At 43.1% G+C, this 14,794-nt stretch overlaps 1 protein-coding gene across 1 annotated transcript; it reads right to left on the bottom strand.

Annotated features, from left to right (window-relative positions):
• Positions 1–750: 750 nt before the first annotated feature.
• SLC16A14 (solute carrier family 16 member 14) lies at positions 751–11,508 on the bottom strand. The gene is made up of 6 exons (XM_083868866.1): positions 11,438–11,508; positions 8,893–9,122; positions 8,340–8,638; positions 7,342–7,485; positions 3,273–4,265; positions 751–1,753 (listed from the first exon to the last, which is right to left on the bottom strand). Exons 3-6 carry the CDS (start codon positions 8,599–8,601, stop codon positions 1,605–1,607), a joined length of 1,548 nt encoding a protein of 515 aa, XP_083724992.1. The 5' UTR covers positions 8,602–8,638; positions 8,893–9,122; positions 11,438–11,508; the 3' UTR covers positions 751–1,604.
• Positions 11,509–14,794: the final 3,286 nt, after the last annotated feature.

Raw genomic sequence — 14,794 nt, 5'->3', positions numbered from 1 at the left:
CCCTATATGATTGCACTGATGTAAATCTTAAAGCAATTCAGGGTTTCTTAAGGTGAGGTTTTATTTTTTAACTTGGCTCATTTCAGGGATCTTTAAGGAATACTTTAAAATATGTCCCTGCCAACAGTTGTAGAAGTGCAAGACTAGGAAGCTGGTGAATTGCAACATAGAAAATACACATTCAGAACTTTCTGTTAACCAACCTTGCAGCTATAAAAAAGATCAGGATATTGATATTGTTGCGTACTGAAGTGTTTCCCAATAGTTCTTCAATATAATTGAATAGTTTCAGTTGCTTTTTAAGGAATTCCAGTAGCACGTAGCAATATTAAACTAAGAACCTGATTTGTCATGCGAAGAACTTTCATAAGGCTAAGAGGATGAAAACTTACAGTGGTTCTTATTTAATAGGAAAATTAACATCAGACTCACCTCTCAAAGCTGAAAAAATATGGCCTGTACCACCATACATCACTTTCTGCATTGGTTACCATATCCTCAGTGTTAAGAAAATTTATTTGAATACTTTAAATGCTCTTTAGCTATCCCATGCTCTACAGTATCTAATTTTCTAGTGAATAAACTTCCCAAACATGATGAATCTTAATCAGTTCATGGTGTACATTACAAGCAGCAACATGACTGCTGATATGGAACAGAGTTTGTGAACAATTCAATTAAATTATAACAAAATTTAGTGCACTGTAGTAGAGTTCATTCTCATGAAAGGAGTCAGTGGCGATGTTATTAAATTCTACATTAGCTTTAAATAGCTAAAGGGGCCAGAAAACTCAAACTGTTTGTGGAAACATTTTCCAGTCACAATGATATTTTCCATATGTTTCCTGTTCCTGCATTTACAGTTTTTTTACTTCAGGTGCATTAAGTGTCACAGCATTTAAAATGCAGCCAATGTATTGAGGATGGCTACTTCAGATACAGTTGATACTTTAAAAAAAATAAAATTAAAAATCATTGAAGCATAATCACAGAATATACTGGGTTGGGAGGGACCTATTGAGTCCAACTGAATCATTTCAGAAATATATGAGAACTTTTCTCCAGATTTGCATCACAGAAATAGTAATTTTACTATGCTGAATTAATGGAATTATTATACTAGCATTTCAATAGTACTTGACTAGCCAGGCAAGAAATACAATCATTTTCTTATACTCAGTAACTAATCTTTCATTACATTGAATACAAAGTAGAAAGCACGTTTATAAATCATTCATGTCCTGACCAAATTCTCTCCTAGGACTAGTGTAAATCAGAGTAACTGCACTGCAGTCAGTGGATTTCCACCAATGGTTAATGGTGAAAAGTTAAAAGAGAAGCAAGGGTAAGGGTTCTTAGCATTGTTCTAATATTAAAATCCTAGCAGTGTGCTTTTAATCACTGTGTTTGGTAGTTCTAAAGTAAAATACCTTAACTAATTTTAAAAGCGTATTTCTAGTAATTTATAAACGTTATGGAGCACATTTGCTTTTCACTTAAGTGCAGCTAAATGTGGTTGGTTCTATAAGAAAAACATCTTCATAATATCACACACAAAAACATGAAAACAAAAAAGTTATGTAAAAAAACTTCTGGAATTTGTTCTATACTTGTGCTTCTTCTGTAGATTTTTCTCTTGGCTGTTTCTTCTGAATACAAGGTTGTATAAGTAAAAATATTATTCCCACCATGTATAGCAATCCAGCTATGTAAAAAGAAAAATCGTATTTTTGTGTGATGTCGTAGATCCAACCTGGAAAATAAGGACAAAACATGTTTGTTACAAAGCTTGACAAAAAAGCACATTTCATGAGAAAATACAAAAAATACTTCACATTTCTTTCACAACATTTTCATCAAATCCACAGATGCTTTGTGGAAAAAAATATTTTTCAAACAAGTTATCACAGGTCTGATTTTAAAATCAACATTTTGTAATCCCAAACCAATTAGTTCTTCCTCCCTTATCACTGCCTCTGTAAAATGCCCAATACTGATTAGTTCAAATGCTGTGCCCTGTGCAAGCAAATACATTCCCCATAGCTGTCTCCAGGCCTCACATACCAACAGAAGACTGTTCAAGAAATACAATCTCAATACTGCAATGACTCTCATTCCAGCCTCGATTCCTTTGCAAAAACACATTAAAGTTACTTCTTCATCAAAGTTATTTATTCATTACTTCGGGAAGGTTTGAAAACCCAAATGAGCAAAACTCCCTCACTCCACTCTGGCCGCACTGTGATGTGCCCACAAGATCAGCAGCTCTCTTTACATCAGCTACTTGCATCCAATGTGCTGCGTAACCAAAGAGCAAATACAGAGACAGGTTTGGCACAGACTGGGAGGTGTGGAGGGAATGTGGCAGAGTAAAACACTGCTGCTTTCAAGGGGCACTGAGGGAGCTTTCTTCTCACCCAGTGGTGGGGAGAGAAGGGGCTCTTGCTTTTTTGGGCTGCTCACACTGCTGCTGGCTTCCCTTCAGCCTAGAGCTGCCCCTGGCTGACCATGGCCGTGACTCCCAAGATTTCTCAAAACTTTCTTCTCAGCAGCACCTCTGTAAAAGAGAGCTGGAGTCTGATTTAGTACTGCCAGTCAGTACCTATATCTCTTCTGTACTCCCTCACCTCTTTCTATGAGGAAATTTATAATGAGTGTCTTTTTAAACCTAAGTAACTCTGGGGACAGCATACATACACTTCTCCCTTCTGCTGGGGATGGCAGTAAAGAGGTTATGAGCAGTGCAGTCCCCAAAGTAGGTATTTCAGGCTGAAGGTAGGCAAAGCAAAGTTAGTTAAATCAACACATCAGTTGGCAGTTTGGAGTGGGGACACCCAAACACACAGCATAGTCCTTGGTGTAATGCTGTGGTACAAACAGCTGCCTGCCCTGAGGACTAATCACCATTTCTTCATGTGGGTAATGAGTACGTATAGTGTATACAGTCTACAAAACATGAAAAAATAGGTTACACCTTTCTCATTAAAAAAGTGTATGATAACTATTTCAAGGAAACATAGATCATAAGGATAGGTTGTCATAGGTTTGGGGTTATGTCCAAGAACTGTAATTTGCAATGTGAGGGCAGTGAGCTGGAACGCAGCAGATGTGACCTGTACATCTGTACAATGTAAAGCTCGATGTTATGTCCATTCTGGAGCAGCTGTGATGTTGTTAACTACACATACTCATGGCATAAGAAAGGTTAATAATATAAAGAGTCACACAGTCATTACACAAACATCTGGTGGTTAGCAATTTGAACTTTTTACCTGCAAAGGGTGGTCCAAACAAAGCAGATATTCCGTTGGCACAAATGATGATGCCATAGGCATTTGCAAGGTGTTTAGTTCCAACTAAATCTTCAGTCACAACAGGCATTAGAGAAAAATAGCCACTAGAAAATCCTATTAGAGCACAAACCACAGCCAGGCCAACGTATGTCTGCATTAGTGGCAAAGTAAGAATGCAGGTGACCAGGGTAAAGTTAGCCATGAGGAAGACATTCCATGTGCTGATGCACGGGAGATCAGAGATGATTCCAAGGATCACTTTACCAAAAATATGAACAATGGCTATGATGGATGTCAAAGGAAATACGTTGTCCTGCCTAGATAAGTTATACTGCTTGACTATTTCTGGGAGGTGAATAAAAGGAATGACAAAGCTGCTATAGGCAAACAAAGCCCAAATGACAAAGGCCACAAATACTCTATTGGTAAACAGTGATGCAGCTCCAAAGTAGCTGGAGTACCAGAGTGCAAAGCCCTTCCTGACTGTCACTGTCAGCTGGCTCACTGTCTTAAACAGGCGCAGTCCATACATGCTCCTTCCACTTCCAGATTTACCTCCAATTTCTATGTGCTGCACACTGCCAAGCACTTCTTCATTTGCTGCCTCTTCTTTTTTCTCTGGTTCTTCACCAAGGCCTCCATTAGATTTTATAGTCTCTGTAGAATGGGACAGAGCTTTTCCCCGATTTTCTTCACTATCACTTCTCACCACGTGTTTTTCACGGAGGTCTTTGGGAGAGAGTGGTCTCATCAGTGCTCCGCAGACACACAGGTTCAGGGAGATGGCCCCCTGGATGAACATGGCATTCCTCCACCCAAATTCAGCACAGAGGTACTTCAGCAAGGCAGTCATCAGGAAAGCTCCAAACCCTGTTCCCGTGGTACTGAGTCCTTGTGCAAGTGCTCTTCTCTTCTGAAAATACTGCCCTACCATGACCACTGCAGGCAGATAAACCATGCCACTTCCAATGCCTATTAAAAAAAAAAGTAAATCTGAACTTTTTGCCAATAACATAAAAAGCAGCGAAAAAAAAATCAGTTTTATTCCTAACTTTTGTATAAGCATAGTAGTAAAACCAATAATAAATATTCAATTCTGATGTTGGCTTTCAGTTCTGTCTTGTAGATTTTACAAAATCTGCAATATTCATTCCAGCAAGAATGCAATACTGATATTTATTACTGGAAAAACTAAACATGGAATATAAAATCTATATCTGAGGTCAGTATGACAACACTGGAAAGTTACAAATGTGTCACAACCAATCAGTGACAGTTACTATGGGCACAAACATAGACACAGCCTATTTTGAAATATCTGCAATTATCTGCAAACCACAGCTGATGGTATCAGCGACCAGAACTGCTTAGCGAGCACATCTTGTTGCTTTCACCTAAGTTCCCCAGCACTGAAGATTGACACTGGGCTGCTGTCTCTGTGCAGTAACTGTGGAGCCACAGTGACATGTATCTGAGGAGGCAGCACACGGGGTTAGGGCACTGGTGGGACCTCAAGTCCAGAGTGGTTCTCCTTGGGCAGCCCAGGGAGGGCCACACAGCAGCTGCTCAGTCTTACAAGGCAGATCTCTAATTCTGTTGGAAACTCCCCACCTCTAGTTAAAACCAGGGTGGGTATTCATGGCATTTACTTCGAGCAGAAAGCGATGAGTTGTTCAAACACATAATTAGAGGTAACATTTCACCATTCTTTCTCACAGCAAATCCTTCACAGAGGAATTTGGATTGGAACAGGTGTATGCAGAAGATGCTTCCTAACTCACTGTGATTGCAATTCAGAACTGTTTTGTGACTTGGAAGTTTTCCTAAATAGGTGCTAACATAGCTCATGCAGCTAGAACATGATCTAGGCCAGGGAAAGCCGTGACTCCAGAAAGGCCTGGACAAAAGCCCTTCAACACCACAGCAGTGACCATGGCCAGAGCTGGCCCATTTCACTTGTTAGAAATATGTCTTTCTTTCCCAGGCAAATACACACTTGGGCTTTTATTTTGCACCGGTGTCCCTCCCCACACCCAACCAGAAGCTCAGGGAGGCCCCTCTGTCCCCAGGAGCCCTCCCGGCCCGGGGCTGCTGCGGGTGAGGAGCCGGCCTGGCCCTGCTGAGGGAGCGGCTGTGAGGGGCCGGGAGGGAGCCTGAGGAGAGGGGCCCGACCGAGGGGACGGGCCGGGCTGGGATGGATCACAGCCATGGACTGAAGGCTGCAGCCATGAGCAGGCCCACAGCCATGGACTGAAGGCTGCAGCCATGAGCGGGATCACAGCCATGGACTGAAGGCTGCAGCCATGAGCAGGATCACAGCCATGGACTGAAGGCTGCAGCCATGAGCAGGCCCACAGCCATGGACTGAAGGCTGCAGCCATGAGCAGGCCCACAGCCATGGACTGAAGGCTGCAGCCATGAGCAGGCCCACAGCCATGGACTGAAGGCTGCAGCCATGAGCGGGATCATAGCCATGGACTGAAGGCTGCAGCCATGAGCAGGATCACAGGGATGGACTGAAGGCTGCAGCCATGAGCAGGATCACAGCCATGGACTGAAGGCTGCAGCCATGAGCAGGATCACAGCCATGGACTGAAGGCTGCAGCCATGAGCAGGATCACAGCCATGGACTGAAGGCTGCAGCCATGAGCAGGATCACAGCCATGGACTGAAGGCTGCAGCCATGAGCAGGATCACAGCCATGGACTGAAGGCTGCAGCCATGAGCAGGATCACAGGGATGGACTGAAGGCTGCAGCCATGAGCAGGATCACAGCCATGGACTGAAGGCTGCAGCCATGAGCAGGATCACAGCCATGGACTGAAGGCTGCAGCCATGAACAGGCCCACAAGCACAGCATGGAGCCCCAGAGGTGACTCTTACACGTGTCAAAAGGTTTTCTAGACATCTTAATTTCATTAAAATGACAAAGCGTTACTTCAGTCATTCTGATTTTAAAAATTGTAGCAATATGAGTTGCTCTAAGTGGTTGTTGATAGAATATGAGTAACAGTTATTAGAAACTAGGTATGAAATACAGCCCCATGCGTTATTCCAAGTGAGGCTGGATAGAGTTAATTTGGTTCCCAGCAGCTCATCTGTGCTGTGTTTTGGGTGTGTGACCCCAGCACTGCTGCTAACACAGGCATGGTTTATCTGTTGTTGGACAGTGCTTACACAGCATCAAGGCCTTTCTGTTTTAACCCCTGTGAGTGGGGGAGCACCAGAAGCTGGAGGGGATGCAGTGGGATGGGGGACCCCAGGTGACCAAGGGACATCCATACCATGAGAGGTTGTACTCAGCAATAAAACTGAGGGAAGGGAGGAGGAAGGGAGGATGCCTGGAGTTGTGGCAATGTCTTCCCAGGTAATAGTTACACATGGCCAAGCCCTGCTTCACTGGAAACAGCTGAATGCCTGCCTGCCCGTGGGAAGTGGTGAATTAATTCCTTATCTCTGTTTTGCTTGTGCATTCAGCTGTCACTTTATCTACTAAACTCTCTTTATCTCATTTTTACCTTTCTGATTCTCTCCCCATCCCATCGTGGGAGAGTGAGTGAGCAGCTGTGTGCAGCTTAGCTGCCTACCAGCTGTAACCCACTTCACCCTTTAAAATGGGGCTTGAAGCAATGCAGAATTATCATAATCCAGTATTTTATTAATGTGGAGCAACTTCTGGAGAAAACTTTTGTTATTCTTTCCTGCGACAAGGAGAGGAGTTAGCCAGATATGCAATTCATCTTTCAATTTTACTTGGCAGAGTTTGGGTTGCAGTAATTCCCTTAATTAAAAATGTCCTCTAATGTACTCACTTGGGTGAAACTGATAAAAGTACCACCTTCACATGGCAAATTTAAATGACCACAGAAGTCACTGGGCCAAATCCACTGAGTAAATAAGTTTCCTAAAAAGATAACAGGCTGTGAAAAGTGTTAAAGCAGAGCTGGAATAACTTTTACAGTCTTCCTTCCCTATTTACTCACTCAGATAAGCTTCAGTGGAATCAAAAATAACTGAAAGAACCTTCAAACATTATTGCAGCTCTCACCAGCTGTCACTCCAAAGGTGAGGAAGAGGTAGTGCACATTTGCTGCATAGGCACTCAGTATCCAGCCCAGGGCATTCAGCACCCCTCCAATGATGGCTGTCCTGCGGCACCCACACATGCTGATGAACAAACCAATAAAAGGACCTGTTCAAAAACATGACAGAAATTATAAATTAGTTATTTTATTCTTTATGCTCTAATAGTTTTTCACCTTAAGTTTCTTAATGTTTTAAATAAAATGTTAAAACATCAGGCAACTCGTGCGACTCAGTTTATTTTTCATATTACTTCTTAAAATCATGGAAAGAGAAATACAACCAACTGATTAAATACTTAGCAAATACTTGCAAAACCTACAATCAAGGTTGCTATGAAGAAAGGACAGTTTAAACAGAGCAATAAGCTGAAATAATGCTCAAACAATGAACAAAGTTCCCAGTGCTGATGCTGTGTGAGTGCAAGACTTTTTCACAAGTAACCATAAGTTAAGCACTTTATCTTGTAGATATTTATCTTCAGTAGAATAATTTAGGCAGAGCTAAACACAACTTTTTCAGTCTTCACTTAGGGAGTCATAGGTGTATATGTACATATTTACACAAACATTTCCTCCAGATATTATTTTGGGTTGATCCAACTACAACTAAAAAAATACATTTTCATTCAGCTGCTAAACTGAAATATAAACTGTGTGAATTCAGCATTTTCTCCTCGCAGATAGAGCATGGGGAGGACTCCAAGCTTCACTGATCGTGTTTATTTAACTCTAGTCAGACCTGGAAGTCACAGGCTTCCTTTCCTGCTCATACAGTCTCCTGGACTAACTGTCTTCCCTGTCATCTTCCCTGTTATTCCCTTTCTCCATCTAGATTGTAAAATTTGTCCTGGTGACTTTAAAAGGTCAGCTTGGGACAACCATAAGAAAATACTTTAGGGATGAATGGCAAACATATTCTAAAAATCTATATAGTTTTCAAACACCTGGTGCTGGCACATACCTACAATAAGCGTGATGCCCATGCTGAGGGAGCTAACCCACGCTGTTAAGCCACGACTTTGATTAAACTCTTCAAGCCATTCCATGTTGAGTATTCCAAGGGCCATTTGGGAACCCATGATGAGTATGTGCACAAGGAAAGAAGAAAGTACAATCATCCAAGCCCATCCTCCGTCAATGTTTGGATTAGGTTTAATTGGTTTACTTCTAACTTTTGAGTCATCTCCAAAATCATATCCAATATCCTCTCGGCTAGCATACATTTTCTCCACAGTACTCTGAAGCAAATGCAGTAAATACCTAAAAATACATACAAAATAATCAGATTTTGTAGTTTGGTTATAGTGAATGCCATAGATCACTATCATATTTCATCATCGTGGTTTGTGCAGTTGTAGTGAACACTGTGACTTCATTGTTCAAATGTAAAATGCTTAGAAAATTGTCCAATTAATTTATTTCTTTGTATAACTTGTTATCATGGCTGTCTGTGCAGGAGTACTTACAGGCTGACACTAGGCTGCATTATTTCCATTACTATATATTTTACTTACTTTTAGGTGGCTGAGAGCCCTCACTCTTCATGAGTTGACTGTGGTCACAAAAAGGACTGGTCTCTCTCTGTATATTACTTCTCTGTGTCACCTTCTGCTGTTCCAGTAAGAGGATGTGCCTTTGTGTTCAAGTTCATAAAGCATGGAGTAAAGAACTGAAATCCTGAAGCAGCAGGTAGATGAAGTCACCACATCTTTTCACAGGAAACCAGTTTGGGGATGTATTTTTCCTTAGCAGAGGAAGAACAAGAATGAAGACAGCAAAAGATAAGGAATTAAGATTCTTAACTTTCAAAATGTTTCCCTTATATAAATCAAAATGAGGCAATTGTTACCACTTCTCTGGAAAGCTTTTTATGAGAGTCAACATGACAAAAGTTTGCTATTATGCTTTCAGCTTCCAAAGTATTAATCCTAAAAATCGTACTAAAAACAAAGAATTCTTCCAAATTAATGTCAATGCCCATCAGAATCAAACTGAGGGGCAGATTTACATGCATAGGTGTACATAGGACCAGGCCACACTAGCTTAATTTTATTACTTCAATTTATTTTATTGTTTCTCTAAGTGAAGATTGCAACACAAGTTAAAAATAAATTAAAAACCACTTTTAATTGATTAGCAGTCAAGGTGCAGAATCCAGTCTTCCCTCCATCTGATTTCTGCCGCAACAGATTCAAATCTTACCCAACTGTGGAGCACCACACAGGTTTCCATGGAGACTAGAAATGCAATGATACAAATTACCAGAGATGGTAATTTTTTGTTTTCTTCTTCAGAGAAATAAAAAGAAACAACAGCTTCACAACATTGGAAAGGGAAAAAAAATTATCAGAATTATTTTAGAAAGCTCCTTATGTCTCCTGTGCACCCTCAGAACATGTGCCTCTGGTCTGGCTCCTCACTGCTGCAAACAGGCAGTGAACAGACAAACCCAGATTCTGAACCAACTGAAAATTTGTCTTTAAATACATGAGTACATTTTGCTTCTCAAGTTACCACCTTTCCAAACTGTTTTATCTTTTTTCTTATTGCTAGATAAACGCACAGAGAAGGCCCTGGGGCATTCCACAGCTGGAGTCAGAGCTGGCAGTCCCAGACACCAGTGAACACCTGTTGATACGTGCAGCCTCTCCAGCCTGGCTGCTGCCTAAGTCCCCTTTGTAGTCAAGTGCCACCTCCCCTTCCTTGCATCCTTGCAGTGCAGGTAATCATGTGTCACTAAGAGCAGCTTGAGTGTGTAGGCTCTTGCAAGAGCACACTGATCTGCCTCATAAGTGAGCTGCAGCTAAAATATGTTGTACTCCTGGTAGCAAATTTTTCATAGTTGTTCAGTGACTATGTTGTCATTAGCCTTAACTTGGCCATGGGAGGTGACACAGTGAGGAAGAACAAGAACTGTGCACATTTAACACTTGCTGCACGGGCAGATAAACTGGGATGAACTGATGAGTTGCCAGTGGAAATGGATACTGAAATGCCTTCCAGGCTTTTCCTCTCCAAACTGGGAAACAGAGAATGGGGATAATGCTCAGAGGTCCTTCCAGAGGTCCTGCAGGGTGTCTGAGGCAGGACAGGCAGCAGGGGAACAAGTCAGAGCCATGTGGTGGTGCAGACTGGTTTTGTGACCATAGAAGGACAGCCTGGTCACAATTATTAAATTATATTATTAATTAAATTAAAGAGAAGAGCCTTAGTCATAATTATACTTCACCCTTCCTCTGCAAAAGGTAGGTCTTAAAGATGACATCTCAACCCTTTCCTAATAATGTACCTGGAGCCAGATCCTCCGTTGCTGTAGGTTACGGGAATACTTACAGAGGATTCAGCCCACTCACAAGGCAGAGAGAGACTAGGTGAAAAAAGGTGATAAACACACTGAAAAATCATGCTAATAGGAAATAATGAGAAGAGGCAGAATGAAGGAAAATCACAAGCTGTTGCACATGCTCTGCATAAGATTAATGAAAATGTATGAGGGATATTACAGTGCATCTTAGATAATGGAATACAAAATTATGTAACTGAAGATCCAGAGTCAAGATTAAATGTAAAGCCTCACCTTTCTCTCTTATACTTTTGGCTGGTTTTGTGCACACCTGAATCTGATACTGGATACAAAATATTTCTTTATTGGACAGGAAATAGGCACATCTTTTACATATTTTAAATAATTTGAAGAAAAATAATTGATATTGAGCTGCAAAGTTATGACACTCCTCTTTGCAGCCTTGCTGACAGAACTGGCTTAGATTGAGTAGATGCAAGTTAATGTCATGCTTGTATGTCTGAACCCCACAAATCTTCAGAAAATGAATATATTTTCCATTTGAACTGAATTCTTGCTTATTATTACTTTCATACTATTAACTTTTCGCTAAGGATACAAGTTCAGAGTGAATACACTCAAAAGCAGAGGAAGACATCTCCAATAACTGCATAAACTCTCAGTCTTTGGCTAAAGCAAGGACTGAATGCCTGGATCCCCTCCCCAGGACTGACTGATCATCCACAGCCTGTTGCATCCAGGAAAAAGGCTCTTACCTGCCTTCAACCTTCTTCCCACACAGCACTGCCAAGAACAGGCTCATGAACGACAGAGGAGCCAAATGAACTCTTGGCAATTGTGAAATCCTAGAGAAACTGTAATGAAAATTACATCAGTTGATTTGTGAAGCCAGTCAGTTTCTCCAATAAGCAAGGCAGGGAAGACCCACTGACAGTAACAGTGTTTGAATACAGCCCCTCAGAAGGAATTTTGTTTAAAGACAGGAGAATCTGGATTCTTATTTGGTCACCTGGAAAAGAACGAGATGATTTTTTTTTCCCAGAAAAGCTTTTTAGACTATATGCCCACAAAGTATGCAGAGCACTTAGAAAAATGGCCCAAGCACTAGTGCCTGCAAAGATGCTGAGCTTTTCTGAAAACCTGACTCATGAGCTATTTTAGGGACAAATGCAGGTGCTGTAATGGGACCTAAGTTAGCAGCAAAACACCCAAGTTCCATGTAGCATCAGTGGAGCTATGGCTGTCTAGCTTGTAGTTCAACTAGATCACTGAAAAACATCTGCTCTTGCTATAAAAAGTCCATATGATGAATAATTTACGTATATTTGGTCAAGTTCTTCCAGCATTTGACTGCTTCAGTGTTGAAAATTATAGAATAAAACTGTACTTTAAAGGTAGTTCCAATGGATAACTAATAAATGCGTTATAACTAGAAATGAGTTTTACTTTGTAATATTCCCACACGTAATTATTTGGTTGCTGAAGGCATACAGAGGAAACATTGCTAAAACACATGGTTTATTTTGGTTGTCATGTTTCCGCAGTCTGACTTCACCTTTCCAACATGCCGAGCACTTCAGCTGTCAGCAACTTCAGGGAGATGTGTCCACCAGCCACCTCTGCCAGCCAGAGCCCCAGTGCATAAAATGTGTGCCCAGAAAGGAACACAGCATCAGGGAAATTAAATGCTTAAAAGGCTAAACTTATTACTAGGGTCACAAGTTTGCATGAAGTCGGCAGCAGTTCCGTTTCCAGGCCGGGGGCGCTGCCATGGGGCCCTTCCCTGGGGGATGTTTCCCAAGCCCTGCTGGGGCGGCCTCCCCGGATACCCCGGTGCTGCCGTGCCCGGTGTGACCCCGCCTGGTGCCGTCCCCGGGGACAGCGGCATCGGTTCCGTTTTCTCCCCCTGGTACCGAGGGAATATGCAGCTTGCATCAGGCGTGCACCTCTATTTTGTACGGGCTTACAGCCGGCGTTGGGAGCAGCCCGAAGGCAGGGATCTTTTTTCTCTCAAGACAACAGCTTTGGGAGCTGCACACGCGGCGCCACCCCAGCGCCCCGCTCACCTGTGCGAGGCAGAGCTGGGCGGGGACGGCGGCCACCGCCCGGGCCGCGGGCTGCCCCAGGCCAGCAGCGGCTGTCCCTTAGCCCGGGGCCGGGCCGGGGGCGCGGTTCGGTCCGCGGGGCTGCGGCGGGGGCGCCGCCCGCCGAGCACAAAGGATGACCGCGAGTTACCCCGCTGCGGCACCGCGCTCCCGGCCCCCCGCGCCTCCAGGGACAGCCGGCCCGGCCCCGGGAGCCCCGCGCAGGACAGCCCAGGACGGGACGGGACGAGACGGGACAGGACAGCCCCGCACAGCCCAGCCCCGCACAGCCCAGCCCCGCACAGCCCAGCCCAGCGCGCCTCTGCTGCAGGCGGCGCGGCCGCTCCGCGTTCTCCTCCCGCTCCGGTGCCTGTGCCGGTGCCGCTGCCGTGCGGTGGCTCCCGGCTCCTCCCGAGGTACTCACCGCTCGGGGCTCCGCCGTCCCTGCGCTCCTCGGCGCCCAGCCCCGCCGCCAGCCCGCCCCAGGGGCTGCTCCGGGAGCCCGGGGATGCCGCGGGCTCCGGTGTCCACCTGCCCGGCCCCGCTCGGCGCCCGCGCCTCAGCCTCGCCCCTCTCGCCTCCCTGGGGCTTATTGTCCATAGGAGTGCCGCACCGACCTGGGGCCGCCTGCCCCCCGGGCAGCCCGTCCTCTGCACCGCCTTGTCTCCATTCTCTGCAATTTCAAATCTCCACGCTCTTTCATTCCTGCGATACCGGCTAATTCTGGTTTGGCGGAGCAGATTTGCAATCCTCTCACATGCACACTCTTGTGGCTGAATGAAGTTTATTGCTGCACAGGTTATGGCCGGAAATTTACATCCCAGAAAGCTGGAGGGTATGATCCGGTAAAATCAGACAGTATCGAGATTTTAACGGCTGTTGAATGTGTTTATTTCAGAGTGGCTGGTTGAATTTATGTATCCAAACCACCCTGACAATGCAGCTTAGGAAGTTTCACTGTATAGTACTTTATTTGCACAATAACTAAGTTTCAAAAATATTCCACCCTTGGGAGAAGATCTGCAAAAATACATTACTTTTTCAGACCCCTATCCACTCCTCAGTTGGATCTTTCTAAGTAACCTAATGAGGTTTACATTCTGCAATTCGTTGTTCTATTTGCAGTGAATATACCCAGGTAAGGTGGCTGTATGCCACCACACATAACTTTCATTCTCAGAGATTCTTGATGTCCTAGCAGTGCACTGAGTAGTATAAATGAAAGCTGTTCAAGAAGACATAAGAAGTACCTTGAGATAAGACAAAATGAGGACAGGCTAACAGGAATGTTTTAATGGTGCTACACATACTGCCTATGTGCAAAACATGGCACAGAATGTGTTAGAGAAGAAATGGTCTGAAGAGGATTAAAAACGTGAATTTGGGGCTTTTATTTTTTTTTTTCTATATTTTTACTTGACTCTTTTCTCCATCTATTGATAAACGCAAGTCTGGTTTGTTGGTTTGTTTTTTTTTTTTTTTTTCATTAAAAAAATGAGCTGTTCCATTATGGATCTAATTTATCAAATATATCAGTATGAAACACTTGTAACTGGATTAGGTCCAAGTGTGTGGCAGACTATGAACTATTGCTAGGGCTTCAGTCTTTACATAAAACTTACACTACTTTGCATTGTAATCTTCAAAAAGAAATCCTTTTGCAGAATAATTAACTAGATTAGTGTCAAAGACTTGTGATTTGGTTTATTTATGTCTCCTTCATAAATAAAACTAGATCTCCGTTTTAAAAGACTGTGGTAGTACATTGCAAATGTGTGTTTTTCTACAGTACACATGTTCCCTGGATATTTAATCTTTTACAATAATACCTCACCTAACAGTGTATGGGCACTGGTATCCCAGAATTTAATTTATAACTTGGCTTTTTGACTGGAGTCTGGGTTCTTAAAAGACTTAATGCTAGGGGCTTGGGACTTGAAATTTGCTGCTTATCGACTAGTGTTATTACTCAAGTTTGAGACACATACACTTGGATTTGTGAATTATCTAACATGCTGACATCCTTTA

The sequence above is a fragment of the Zosterops lateralis genome (assembly GCF_965231275.1).
Source record: "Zosterops lateralis genome assembly, chromosome: 10".
NCBI lineage: Eukaryota > Metazoa > Chordata > Aves > Passeriformes > Zosteropidae > Zosterops > Zosterops lateralis.
This window is presented reverse-complemented; position numbering and strand designations above follow the sequence as displayed.

Bases quoted from the DNA above. Each gene is read 5' to 3' on its own strand.
- SLC16A14 (XM_083868866.1), bottom strand. From the start codon at position 8,601: ATGTATGCTAGCCGAGAGGATATTGGATATGATTTTGGAGATGACTCA. The intron at 7,486-8,339 runs GTATGTGCCAGC...GTTTTTGAACAG, and splicing joins GGGCATCACGCTTATTGTAG to GTCCTTTTATTGGTTTGTTC. The intron at 4,266-7,341 runs GTGAGAGCTGCA...TTTTTTTAATAG, and splicing joins CACCTTTGGAGTGACAGCTG to GCATTGGAAGTGGCATGGTT.